The sequence below is a fragment of the Camelina sativa genome, chromosome 13, assembly GCF_030686135.1.
Source record: "Camelina sativa cultivar CO46 ecotype springtype chromosome 13, ASM3068613v1".
Classification (NCBI taxonomy): Eukaryota; Viridiplantae; Streptophyta; class Magnoliopsida; order Brassicales; family Brassicaceae; genus Camelina; species Camelina sativa.
In genome coordinates, this window is record NC_141892.1 from 14,650,551 (window position 1) to 14,663,783 (window position 13,233).

The following is a 13,233-nucleotide window of genomic DNA, read 5'->3' on the forward strand; positions in this document are numbered from 1 at the left end:
TTACACGATTTGACTAGGTAGTATCCCGTGCTACAGCACAGACACAATATTTTCATATAATTGTATTTTTTCAATATATAATTTAAGTATTTGTACACTATTGGTATGAAATCCAAATATGGGATTTCAATTTAGTGTAATTTGGATTGTTACACGCATATAACCTAGACGTATGTACTTTTGGACGGGAAACATGTCGCTTCCTGTCCCGTTTTATCATGTTCTGTTCCATCTCTTCTCGTCCTCTATCCATCATTTTTTCTGTCTTATTATAACGCTCTGATTGTCACCTTTTTTAGTGGGCCCCATATCGACTTCCAGTCCATGGGCCCACCTCAGTGAGAGGACACATGTTCACTCCCAACAATTGGGCCCATCCATAGCTGACGGCCGATTTGCTACATTCGGGAGGCTTGGGTAAAATATTATGTAGCAAATCGGCCGTCAGATATGGGTGGGCCCATAGGTCGGAAGTGAACGTGGGTTCTCTAACCGAGATGGGACGATGGGCTGGAAGTGTACATGATTATTTTAGCCATGATTTGTTGAAGACAAACAGAGTCTAAGTCTGGGCTTGGTGGTAACATCATTATTTTACTCATATTAGATATAATTTTCATATGCATTTAGGAAGAATTTGATAAGATTTCAGGTATCAAAAGTCTATTATCAATTATATGTCGGTTTGGGTTTACAAATGAGGTGGTTAGGGTATAGATTTTACAATTATAACAAAATTATAATTCGGTTTGAGTTTACAAGTGAGATGGTTAGGGTTTAGATTTTACAATTATTAGAACCAAATTGTATGTCGGTTGGATTTACAAATGAGATGGTTACGGTTTATATTTTACATTTAGAATAAAATTATATGTCGGTTTGGATTTACAAATGAGATTGTTATGGTTTAGATTTTACAATTAGTATTAAATTATATATTGGTTTGAGTTTATAAAAGAGCAGTTTAAGTTTTTAATTTTCTAATAATGTATGAAGATTTTATTTTTTTATTTTATAAGAGGATGAACGAAGAAAAAGTACAAAAATTTCAGAATACATATGAAACTCATATTATTGTATGGTGGTTGAATGATGTATGGAATGATGACTTATGAATGAATGTATGGCAGGGTGTTTCAATTCCCCTTATGCAGTTGTAGTATAAGAGGTGTCAATCCAATCTGAGTGTTTGTGAACAATCAAGATGTCCATAGGAGTCTAAGTCAAGCCACATGTAAAGGTTGTTTGTCACTAACAATCCTATGATGAAATGGAAAGTGCAGAAAGTAAAACTACAAGAACTATGAGCTAAATGCAAATGGAACAGAATGATTATAACAAACAGAAATAGAAACTATGGAAATACAAGTATTGAACTAATGAAAGGTAAGTAATGAACATGATACTAAATGAATGCAACAGAAATGCAACTAGAATGAAACAGGACAAACATAAATCATAAACACAAGTTCTGGGTTGGAACTCGAGCAAGCACTCGATCGAGTGTAGATCGAGTGCAGGGTCGAGCTGGACGAATACGCAAAACAGAGCAACACAAGAAAAACAGAGCAATACCAAAACGAATCAAACAACAGGATTTAAGCTAAGAAATCAATAAACAAGAAAGGTCTTGAGGAGGGATTCATGGGCTGGACTATGATTGAGGTCATCTAACTTGGTCAACAAATCTCAAACAACTTGAGCTAATCTCTAGACATATATTTCTAAGACATGTTTAATCCACTCTCATGGCAAGAAACAATCAAACTCATGCATCTCTAGACATGTTCTCACAAAGTAAAGAATCTACACAAGCAGGCATTAAGCAATATGTCAAAAATCAAACAAGACTTTTAATCTCTTAGCAAGCCTAATGATAGTCTCTAGATCTAGCCTTATATATGCTTCTTAGACATTGGTGTGATGCTAAGAGGCTTGAAATCAGATCCTACCCTCTCAGATATAGGATCAGCATTAAGAACATTTAGCCTAGAAGAGATCTACAACAATCAAGCTTGACCAAATCAAACAAACCTCAAACACAACCCAGCCTAACCCATCATGAAGATCCTAAGCAACTACTCACAAGCATACATGATGAACAATAAAGTCATAAACCCAGAAAATACTGAAACTTGGATCATTAGAAAGATAAATCAAAGATCTACAATATTGAAGAAAGAACCAATCTCAAATTCTCAATATTAAGAAAGTTATGAAACCAACAATATTGAAGAATTTAGTCTTTTTCTCCTTTAAAAGAAGTACAAGATCTAAGAAAATAAAAATGCAAAAGGAATAATCCCAAAAAGGTAAAGACTAGGTTTTTGACTCTCTAAAAAGCTGGCCCCTTTGGTGGCTGCAGGTACAAGCCCTTATATAGAAAAAGTAGTGGAAGCCCTAAAAACGCTAAAAGAAAAAATAGTCAGGCGGCTCGACCAACTCGACCTGGTGCTCGGTCGAGTGACCGGTCGAGTTGGCTCCTCTTGTGCTCCTCCCACTCGGTTGAGTGTCTGGTCGAGTGGGCAGTCGAGTTGGACTCTGGACCTTGGTTCTTCAGCCTTAGCTCTCTTGCTTTCTCCTTATGATTGCCTCACTTCTCCTCAGCATTGCTTCCATGCTCCTTAAGCTCCAAAATCACCTGTTTATGCATGAAAAGATGCAAATGCAATGAAACTAAACTCTAATGCAAGAACAGTCCTAAAGCTATGCAATATTGGTCAAAATGGATAGCAAAAGATGCAAAAGATGTGAATATATTAAGGGAAAACAGGGTAAAATATATGAACATCAACACCCCCAAACTTAGTCTTTGCTTGCCCTCAAGCAAATAATCAAGACATAAGTAGGTAGGTGAGGGTTGAAAGTGGGATCTCAGCTCCTAAAGCTTGCAAGTAGACCATCTAGAATCAATGTCCAAGTTACTAGTACTATGATGCAAGTTGAATGAGTTGTACTTAAAGATTTTAGACAAGCATATCACAACCTTTACTGATTTGATCCTTGGATGTCCACATGCATTCAAATAAACCATTTCCTTTAACATTCATTAATCAAGAACATGAATCAATTCTATGTAATGCTTAAAGTCATTTGGCTTGGTAATAAAAGGTTTAGAGACAATGATGGTCTCTCCTTAGAGTGGGGCTTATCAATATCAAGGTTCTCTCATAAAAATGGATTGAGCTTTAAAAGAATGCTAAAGGTAAGAACACTTAGACACATACAAGAACAAAACCTTGTCTACCCAAAGACACCCAAAGTGTTTATCCTATCAATCTAAACCCAATTGATCCTAGTGCTACCCTTTAACTTCTTCTCTTCTCTTTCACCCTTTTCTCTTTTGATTTTAAAGTCTTAGGAGAGGTTACTTATTTGATCTTTCTAGTGGAATGGGAGATTCTTACTTATTTGCTATGGTTTTCTTTTCTTCTTATTCTTAAGACATAAAAGCATTTTGCTATACTCTTCTTTTTCTTTCTTTCTTTTCTTTGACTGAAACTATCTTTAAACAATATCATTCTCTCCATTCTTTCACTAGACTTTGATTTTACTTAAACTCATTCCCCTCCTAAAGACTCTAACCTTGATGGCAAAAAAAAAAAAGACTCTAACCTTTTCTTTCTCTTTTTCTCTTTTCTTTTCTTTCCTTTTCAAACAACCAAATCCCAAACCCAACAATGAAATCACCTAGTCCTATCTAGTTTGGAAGATGCAAACTAGAACTACACAAGGCATTATTCTTGTCAGTTCAAACCTAACACTTTCTACCAAGCTCAATCCCAAAATAGGCCTTACACACTCAAGAATAAACATGGCTTGAAAGAAGGGTTGGTTAAGGGTATTGGAAACTGATTTTAATGATTCAATCAGCTACTTGGATCAACAAGAGTGGTAAAAAGGAGAAAGATGATCCAAATATGTATATGGTATCCATGAGTTTAAAGCAATGCACACATTGATATTTAACAGTCAATATTAAGTTTTTATAAGTAGGAAATGGCATCAAATCACAACATGCTTCAATTTAGACCAAATACAATGCAGGAATTCAAGGCTTGGTTCAATCTTATGCTTCTAACCACTCAACTAGCATCAAAGTACTATTAACTTGGGCATTGATCCTAGTCTAGTGAATAAACAAGCTAACAAGGCAAAGCTTATCATAGATCCCTAATGCAAATACTAACATGATGATGCTAAAAATTTGAAATAAGAACACGAAACACAATATCAAATGCTATCTCAAACCCTCCCCCAAACTTAAATCACACAGTCCTCTGTGTGAAAGAAATTTGTAAGAGGATTCAAGATCAAAAACAAAACATAATATGAAATGCAATGGTATTTACAAGGGAAGGTGATAGTGGTACCTCAAGTATTGGAGAAGAAATTGTCCACATCCTCTTGCATGCTGTCAAAAGTGTAGTTGGGGTCTTGTTGATTTGGAAGAGGAGACTGGGGCAACTCGATTATGGCCATCGACTGGTACTCGGTCGAGTGCCTGGTCGAGTGGGGGGTCGAGCTGGCTGCTGAGTCTTCTTTTCCTCTTCTATCTGGCCTCCCTTGCTTCCCTGATCATGAAAATACCAAAACAAAAATCAAAATACCAAAAACCTTAAACAATATGTACATGGATACCTTAGGGACTTCCTCCCTAGTGAGCTTGTTTAGAGTCACTAAGCTTGACTTTTGATGCCTGTTCAGGCTTCGTTTGGATTCCAAGGAGGTGATGAAATCACCCCTGGTTCTATTTGATAACCTTGGTGCTGTTTCTTGATCACTACCTCCTTAACATTTGAGCTTTGCTTCTTCTTAAACTTGAGTCTTAGTCTTGCCTTCTTCAAAGACCTCTTGTTGAGCTGAACTTGAAGATCCTTCACCAGATCAGTCAGCTCTTGAACTGAACCCTTAAGATGTTGAACTGATTCCTCATGAGATGTGACCTTAGCTATTGAAGTCTTTTCTTCTCTCAAAACCCCAAAATCAGCCTTATCTTCAATCTTAAATGGTTGACCTCCAATGGTTGGTAGGTTAGATGGATTTGTAATATCAAAGTTCATGGTCAAACCTTCAGATATGTTCAACTTTATCAGCCCCTCCTTAACATCAATGATTGCTCCTGCTGTGGCAAGGAATGGTCTCCCAAGCAAGATTGGATCCTCTACCTCCTTATCCATCGTTATTATGATGAAATCAGTGGGAATTCTTGCCTTGCCTATCTTGACTAGGAGGCTCTCCAATTTACCAACTACATCTTTGTGTGAACCATCAGCTAGACTTATGTAGAGATTGCTTGGCTTGAATTCAGTGTGTCCAAGCTTTTCTGCTATAAAGTAGGGCATGACACTAACAGATGCTCTAAGATCACACAAGCATTTGTTGAAGTGAAGGTAGCTGATGGAGCAAGGTAGATTGAATGGACCTGGATCTTCAAGTTTTGTTGGTACAATAGCTGTCCCAATCTCTTCTTGATCTCTCCTGTTTTGATTCTGAGCTTTCTGCTTGGATATGTCAAGTAACATGCCTTTGTAGAGAGGATATGGGGCATATTGTTCCAAAGCTGGTCCTCTCTCCTCTTCCTTCTCTTCAATGACAACCACCTGTTGAATGGCCCTCACTTCCTTCTTTTCAATCACAACCTCTTCCTTCAAAGCCATGACTTCTTCCTTCTCAATGACTTCCCCTTGTTGTAAAGCTAACTCCTTCTCTTGTTGCAAAGCCAACTTTTCCCTTTTCTCAATAATTTCTCTGAGTTCTTTCAGCTTTTGTGCTTTGAAACGTCCTGGGAATGGTAGAGGTGGTTTATAAGCAGGAGGAATGTACTTAGCAGGCTTAACAGCTTCTGGGACATCAACTCGACTGGAAACTCGATCAGTCACTCGATCGTGTGTGTGTTCGAGTGGGGGGTCGAGTTCTTTTGCCAACTTCAGCTTGTTTTGCACAATGTTCACTTTGAGCTTCAAGAACTGACCAATCCTCCCCAGTTTTAACTTCACTGTCCTCAGTGACAACTGCCTCATTGAGATGAATGGCCTTAGCAGTGCATTCCCTTGGGTGTTGAAGTTGGTTTGGTGTAGGAGAGGAAGTAGAAGCCATGCAACTCTCCATGTTCGTGATTGTAGAGCTCAGTCTCTCCAACTGGTTATTCAGTCCAGTAGAATAAGAATTTAACGTTTGGTGCAGCTCAGCAAACTGCCTTGCTTCCTCAATCTGCTTAGTGGCTTGCCCAAGCAACATTTGTTGCATCATAGCTCTTAAGTCAGGTTCTTGAGCTTGTGAGGTCTGGGACCATGGAGAGGGATACAATTCAGCATGATATACTGGTTGATGTTGCATGGGTATGTAATTAAACATACTGTTGTGGTACATCATTACTGACTCGAACAAGTACTCGGTCGAGCACAAGCTCGAGTTGAAGGTCAGGCTGTCTGAGATGAGAAGACAAATGTATTCGGGTTGTGACTCGATCAGGTACTCGATCAGCACTCGGTCAAGTGCTAGCTCGAGTTGATGGTCGAGTTGGTACCTGAAACTCAACACAGACAAGCAGAAGAAGAATCGAGATTAGTAGTGATCAAGGTAGCAATAGAACTTAATCTTAGACGAATAATGACCCTAATTGTCACAAATAAACACTCAAATGGGCAACAACGCCAAATTGAAACTCATATTTTTGTATGGTGGTTGAATGATGTATGGAATGATGACTTATGAATGAATGGATGGCAGGGTGTTTCAATTCCCCTTATGCAGTTGTAGTATAAGAGGTGTCAATCCAATCTCAGTGTTTGTGAACAATCAAGATGTGCATAGGAGTCTAAGTCAAGCCAGATGTAAAGGTTGTTTGTCACTAACAATCCTATGATGAAATGGAAAGTGCAGAAAGTAAAACTACAAGAACTAGGAGCTAAATGCAAATGGAACAGAATGATTATGACAAACAGAAATAGAAACTATGGAAATGCAAGTATTGAACTAATGCAAGGTAAGTAATGAACAAGATACTAAATGAATGCAACAGAAATGCAACTAGAATGAAACATGACAAACATAAATCATAAACACAAGTTCTGGGTTGGAACTCGAGCAAGCACTCGATTGAGTGTAGATCGAGTGCAGGGTCGAGCTGGACGAATACGCAAAACAAAGCAACACAAGAAAAACAGAGCAATACCAAAACGAATCAAACAACAGGATTTAAGCTAAGAAATCAATAAACAAGAAAGGTCTTGAGGAGGGATTCATGGGCTGGACTATGATTGAGGTCATCTAACTTGGTCAACAAATCTCAAACAACTTGAGCTAATCTCTAGACATATATTTCTAAGACATGTTTAATCCACTCTCATGGCAAGAAACAATCAAACTCATGCATCTCTAAACATGTTCTCACAAAGTAAAGAATCTACACAAGCAGGCATTAAGCAATATGTCAAAAATCAAACAAGACTTTTAATCTCTTAGCAAGCCTAATGATAGTCTCTAGATCTAGCCTTATATATGCTTCTTAAACATTGGTGTGATGCTAAGAGGCTTGAAATCAGATCCTACCCTCTCAGATATAGGATCAGCATTAAGAACATCTAGCCTAGAAGAGATCTACAACAATCAAGCTTGACCAAATTAAACAAACCTCAAACACAACCCAGCCTAACCCATCCTCAAGATCCTAAGCAACTACTCACAAGCATACATGATGAACAATAAAGTCATAAACCCAGAAAATACTGAAACTTGGATCATTAGAAAGATAAATCAAAGATCTACAATATTTAAGAAAGAACCAAACTCAAATTCTCAATATTAAGAAAGTTATGAAACCAACAATATTGAAGAATTTAGTCTTTTTCTCCTTTAAAAGAAGTACAAGATCTAAGAAAATAAAAATGCAAAAAGAATAATCCCAAAAAGGTAAAGACTAGGTTTTTGACTCTCTAAAAAGCTGGCTCCTTTGGTGGCTGCAGGTACAAGCCCTTATATAGAAAAAGTAGTGGAAGCCCTAAAAACGCTAAAAGACAAAATAGCCAGGCGGCTCGACCAACTCGACCTGGTGCTCGGTCAAGTGACCGGTCGAGTTGGCTCCTCTTGTGCTCCTCCCACTCGGTCAAGTGTCTGGTCGAGTGGGCAGTCGAGTTGGACTCTGGACCTTGGTTCTTCAGCCTTAGCTCTCTTGCTTTCTCCTCATGATGCTTCACTTCTCGTCAGCATTGCTTCCATGCTTCTTAAGCTCCAAAATCACCTGTTTATGCATGAAAAGATGCAAATGCAATGCAACTAAACTCTAATGCAAGAACAGTCCTAAAGCTATGCAATAATGGTCAAAATGGATAGCAAAAGATGCAAAAGATGTGAATATATTAAAGGAAAACAGGGTAAAATATATGAACATCAACATAAAAGCTAGATTAACAAGAGTATATATAGGTAGATAAAACCCTACTTAATCCTAATCTGATTGGACCTAAATTGATATGCCCAATCTAATTCAAGTCATATCCAATAGTAGACTTATAGTTAAATTCTTATTAATTACTTCTAAATATTTAACAATTCTGTTTCTTTGAGATTGATGCTTTCAGGCATAAGCCGCGTCCTCACACCTCTGTTTGGTCTTGGGCCAAGCCTTTTGCTAATTTCTTGACGTTGTTGTGATAGAATATAATATATCGATTACAAAAGAAAACATACACACGGGACAATGTCTTGTCACTTGTCAGAGTAAACTACATATGAGCTCAAGGAGGTGTTTTTGTGTATCAAAAAGTACACTAAAGCTTCAGAATCTAAAGATCAACTGCAGAAGGGATGTCGTCGACAGTTAGATCCACGCCATCATCCGGTAACTCAGATCCGAGTGGTCCTAGTATCCCGTCAGAACTCAGTGTCAGTCCGCTCTGCTTAAACACACAAAACCATGAATTTATTATCCTCCACGACCTTAAAGCTTCTATGATTATCTTCGGTTAAACAAATCAACATATCGAAAAGAACAGCATAATTTTCGAAATCCAATAACTCAGTTGTGGTGATAAGATAAAATGAAAAGTATCTTAGATAGTTACTAAACATGTACGCCAATCTTTAGAGCTTGATTGCAATAAGAAATCAGTAAGAATTAATAAACAAGATCAGAGAAGTGGGTAATCATACCTCCGGTTGGAAACGAAGCATGTCAGCACGAGCCATAGCTTCTGCTTGCGCGATTCTCTGTCTGAATGTCTGAGCCATCTCCTCAGCCTTGGGAGAGGAGGAAAGTGTCGCAATGATTGAGACAAAAGAGAAAAATCGGGAAAGTATATCAATGAAAATAAGAGTTACCTTCTCAAAAACAAGTTTTGGGTTGCGAATCATATCACCAGGTGTTGGCTCCAGCTTCTTTGTGGAGAGACTTACTCTTCCTCTGTCACGGTCATGGCTCAATATCATAACCTATACATTATAAGTTAGGGACTGTTGTTTTAACATCTGAAACAAAAATCTTAAGAATATCAGTAGAGGACCTTCAATGTGTCACCAGGCTGAAGAACAGTTGCGATATCTGAGACACGGTCATGACTGATCTGACTGACATGAAGAAGCCCATTTATTCCACCAATGTCAATGAAGGCACCATATGGTTTCAAGCTCTGAACAACTCCAAGGACCACAGACCCAATTCCAAGCTGAGCCTGGCTGTCTGCTACAGCTTTACGGTTGCTGAGGACTAGCTTTGTTTGTTCCTCATCAACCTCCACAAACTTAAGAGGTATTTCTTTTTCAAGAAGCTCTTCAGCTGCTGCTTTCTGGCCAAACAAAAAAATGTAGAAAAAAACATATCAGGTTGTGTTTGTTGTCTTAAAATCAACAAAGAATCCGTGTTTTGTCTTAACAGTTGTGAGACAATACTAACCGATGAAATCTGAGAAAATGGCACAAATCCACGAAGACCTTCCACAAGAGCGACCAATCCACCTTTGTTGGCACCAATAACCTAGGCATATAATCCAATTGCTAAGATTAAAACAAAAAAAGAAACAACAAGAGTAGCAAAAGTAGGATACAAACGTACCTTAGCCTTGACAATAACATCCTCAGCCTGAAGCTGCCTGCATCGTTCCCAAGCAAGTTCGTATTGAATATTCCTTAAGCTCAATAGCAAACTGTCATCACTTTCATTTTCACCAATGATGACAAACTCTTCCACCATACCAGGGACAATACCGGCTTCTTCCACATGCTTAATTCTATGTATGCACGCTTGTTCTACTGACAAGTAAGCCGATGATTTTGCAGAAATGTCAACTAATGCACCATTTGCATCAGTCTTGAACACTGTTCCTTTTACCTAACACAACATCATTGACCACAAATGAGATACGCAAATTCTACAGAACCAACATTTTCATATATAACACAAGGCGAATTTTTTTAATAAAAACAAAAAAAGTAAGAAAAAGAGATTAGACCAACCCTAGTGCCGATTTCGGAATTGAAGTCGTATTGTTCAATAGCAGCTGCGAAATCATCGACAGTGAAAGCAACACCTTCCATAGGAGCAGTTCTGCACCGTTCATAAGCATCTTCGAACATCTTCTTCAGCTCGAGACGCTCTTTTGTTTGACCGCTTGACATCGCTACAGCGGCGACAATAGTCGGAGAAACGGAGGTGGATTTGTTCTGCGGAAAGTTCTTGGAAGCTCTCCTCGATAACCTAGAAGAGGAAGAGAGTGGAGAACACCTCAACCCCGTGAATTGCTGAACCAAAGACGCCATTGTTGAGTCTCACTCACTCACCGAGATAACTTTTTATCTCTTCTTCTTCTATGGCTCCTGCGTTTTATCGTTGGGTTTTAGATAAGGGAAGATACAAAAACAATTAGAGATGATGATCTGGATTGAAACTACGTGTCGTCTTTTAGTCATCTAAACAGCATGATTTGGATTTAACTACATGCCGTCTTTTAGTTATCTAAACAGCGTGACGTTAGAAAACCTGGCAAACTCTAACCTTAGATTTCGAGTCTAAACCCAAACATTTACATATTGGTCTTGAAAACTGAGAGATTGTGCAATTGGGTCTGGATATGTGCATTTGAGTATGGTTTAATTGCTTTATAATGTCTTGTTCTTGTAGATGTCGGTATCAGATGAAAACACTGTTTTGGGTGAAGAAGATGAATTTAGACAAACAAAATCTTTATATGGGAAAGAAAAGAACAACTACATCACGATCAAAATGTACTGGTCCTCCTAATATAGCAATAGAAGAAGAAGAAGCATGTTCATAGGGCTGAGGTTTGGCAACATTTTTTTGAGAAAAATGATGTTGAAGGTTTCAGTTATTCTCAGTATTGTAACCAAGAGATTGGTTGTGATAGTAAGTTACATGGTACAAGCTCCATGAAGAATCATCTCGTGAGATGCAAGTTGTATAATGCATATCAAAAGAGTGGTAGTCAAAAGTTTTGGGAGGTGATACTGGTGGTTCAATTGTTGCAGTTAAGCATGATAAAGCTCTCTTTAGGAGGTAAGTGAATGAGATAATTGTTTTGTCTGAGTTACCATTTGCATTTGTGGAATCAGAAGGTTTTAGGAGGTTTTGTGCAAACATGCTTCCAATGTACACGTTAATTAGGAGGACCAATAGTTTTTTTATAGTAATCGTGTACATTGGAAGCATGTTTGCACAGAACCTCCTAAAGCCTTCTGATTCTACAACTGCTTGCAGCTACATGGTGGTTACTGCTCATTGGATTGATAAGAACTGGGATTTACAGAAAATGATCATCTGTTTCAAGCCTTTGACAGATCATAAAAGGGACACGATTGCTGAGCTTCTTACTGCATGTCTACAAGAATGAGGCATTGAAAAGGTATTCACAGTCACACTGAATAACACTAAAGGGAATGATAAAGCACTTAGGCTATTCACAGATGCTTGTAGGATGATGGGGCTAGATGCATTAGTGAGAGATGGTTCAATGATCCATATGCGTTGTTGTGCGTATATACTGAACTTCAATTGATAGTCAGAGATGGTTCAGTGATCCATATGCGTTGTTGTGCGCATATACTGAACTTCAATTGATAGTCAGAGATGGTCTAGCAAAGGTAACTAAGAGCATTGTTGGCATTAGAAATGCAATCATGTATGTATGGTCATTAGGGGACAAATTGAAATCATTTCAGTTGAGGGTTGAGACAGGTAAATGCAGTAGAGGAAGCTTGTATTTAGACTGTGTGACTAGGTAGAACTCCACATATCTCATGTTGACTGCTGCATTGAAATTTAGGGTTGCTTTTGAGAAGTTACTCGCAGAGGATAAGATCTATAATGATTACTTTGACGACGAAGAAGAAGAAGAAGACTCTGAGCGTAAAAGGAAAAGGGTTGGACCTCCAACTTCAGAAGGCTGGGATGAAGTGCAGAGGTTAGTCAAGTTTTTAAAGTTGTTATTCAATTGAACCTTAGCATTTTCAGCCAGTAAGACGGGACATCCACAATCTGTTACCATGAGATCATATTGAGAGATGTTTGATAACATTGAGCAACAATGAGGATGTTTTTTTACAGCTTGAAGCAAAGGAGATGAGGACTAAATTTGAGAACTATTGGGATGGCATAATCAATATGAATCCACTTGTGGTCATTGCAAATGCGTTTGATCCAAGGAACAAGATGCAATTTGATGGTCTGTGCTTTGATAACTTTTATGAGAAGAATAGGTAGAGAGTAGTCATCTAAGAAATCCAATTAGGAAACTGATGAAGAAGTTGTATAAAGAATATGTGCATGAAGAAGTTGTATAAAGAGTATGTGCAACGACTCAGTTCCAACTCTCAAGCTGAAAGTACATGAATCTGGATTTAGAATGTGGCTGACACAACTCAGCTTTTTGTGGATGATGATGATGACTTGGAAAGTAGGGATTCTTTGTATGAGGAGATGGAATCAGAGACAATAAATGAAGAAGTTACTAGTGAGATGGACATTTACTTGATGGAAAATCATATGCCAAGAAAGAAAAACACTTTGGGAATGGATTTTGATGTCTTATCATGGTGGATACGCAAAAGTCATAAGTTTCCCACATTTTCATAACTAGTAAAAGATGTGCTTCCAACTCAAGTGTCGTTTGTGGCTTCAGAGTCGACATTCATTATAGGTGGAAGGATTTTGGATCCTTCCCGGAGTTGTCTATCTCCTCACATGGTTGAAGCTCTCATATGTACACATCAATGGCTGAGAAA

General features: G+C 38.2%; 1 protein-coding gene across 1 annotated transcript; it reads right to left on the reverse strand.

The window, feature by feature from the left end:
* Positions 1 to 8,627: 8,627 nt before the first annotated feature.
* Positions 8,628 to 11,064, reverse strand: LOC104736846 (small ribosomal subunit protein bS1c). The gene is made up of 7 exons (XM_010456914.3): positions 10,453 to 11,064; positions 10,052 to 10,327; positions 9,893 to 9,973; positions 9,504 to 9,785; positions 9,322 to 9,432; positions 9,154 to 9,240; positions 8,628 to 8,897 (listed from the first exon to the last, which is right to left on the reverse strand). The coding sequence occupies exons 1-7, from the start codon at positions 10,753 to 10,755 to the stop codon at positions 8,787 to 8,789; spliced, it is 1,251 nt and encodes a 416-aa protein (XP_010455216.1). The 5' UTR covers positions 10,756 to 11,064; the 3' UTR covers positions 8,628 to 8,786.
* Positions 11,065 to 13,233: the final 2,169 nt, after the last annotated feature.

Excerpts from the sequence above, each read along its gene's own strand:
- LOC104736846 (XM_010456914.3), bottom strand. The coding sequence starts at position 10,755 with ATGGCGTCTTTGGTTCAGCAATTCACGGGGTTGAGGTGTTCTCCACTC. Across the intron at positions 9,786-9,892 it reads CATTTTCTCAGATTTCATCG|AAAGCAGCAGCTGAAGAGCT; the intron begins GTTAGTATTGTC and ends TTGTTTGGCCAG. Across the intron at positions 9,241-9,321 it reads CAAAACTTGTTTTTGAGAAG|GCTGAGGAGATGGCTCAGAC; the intron begins GTAACTCTTATT and ends TCCTCTCCCAAG.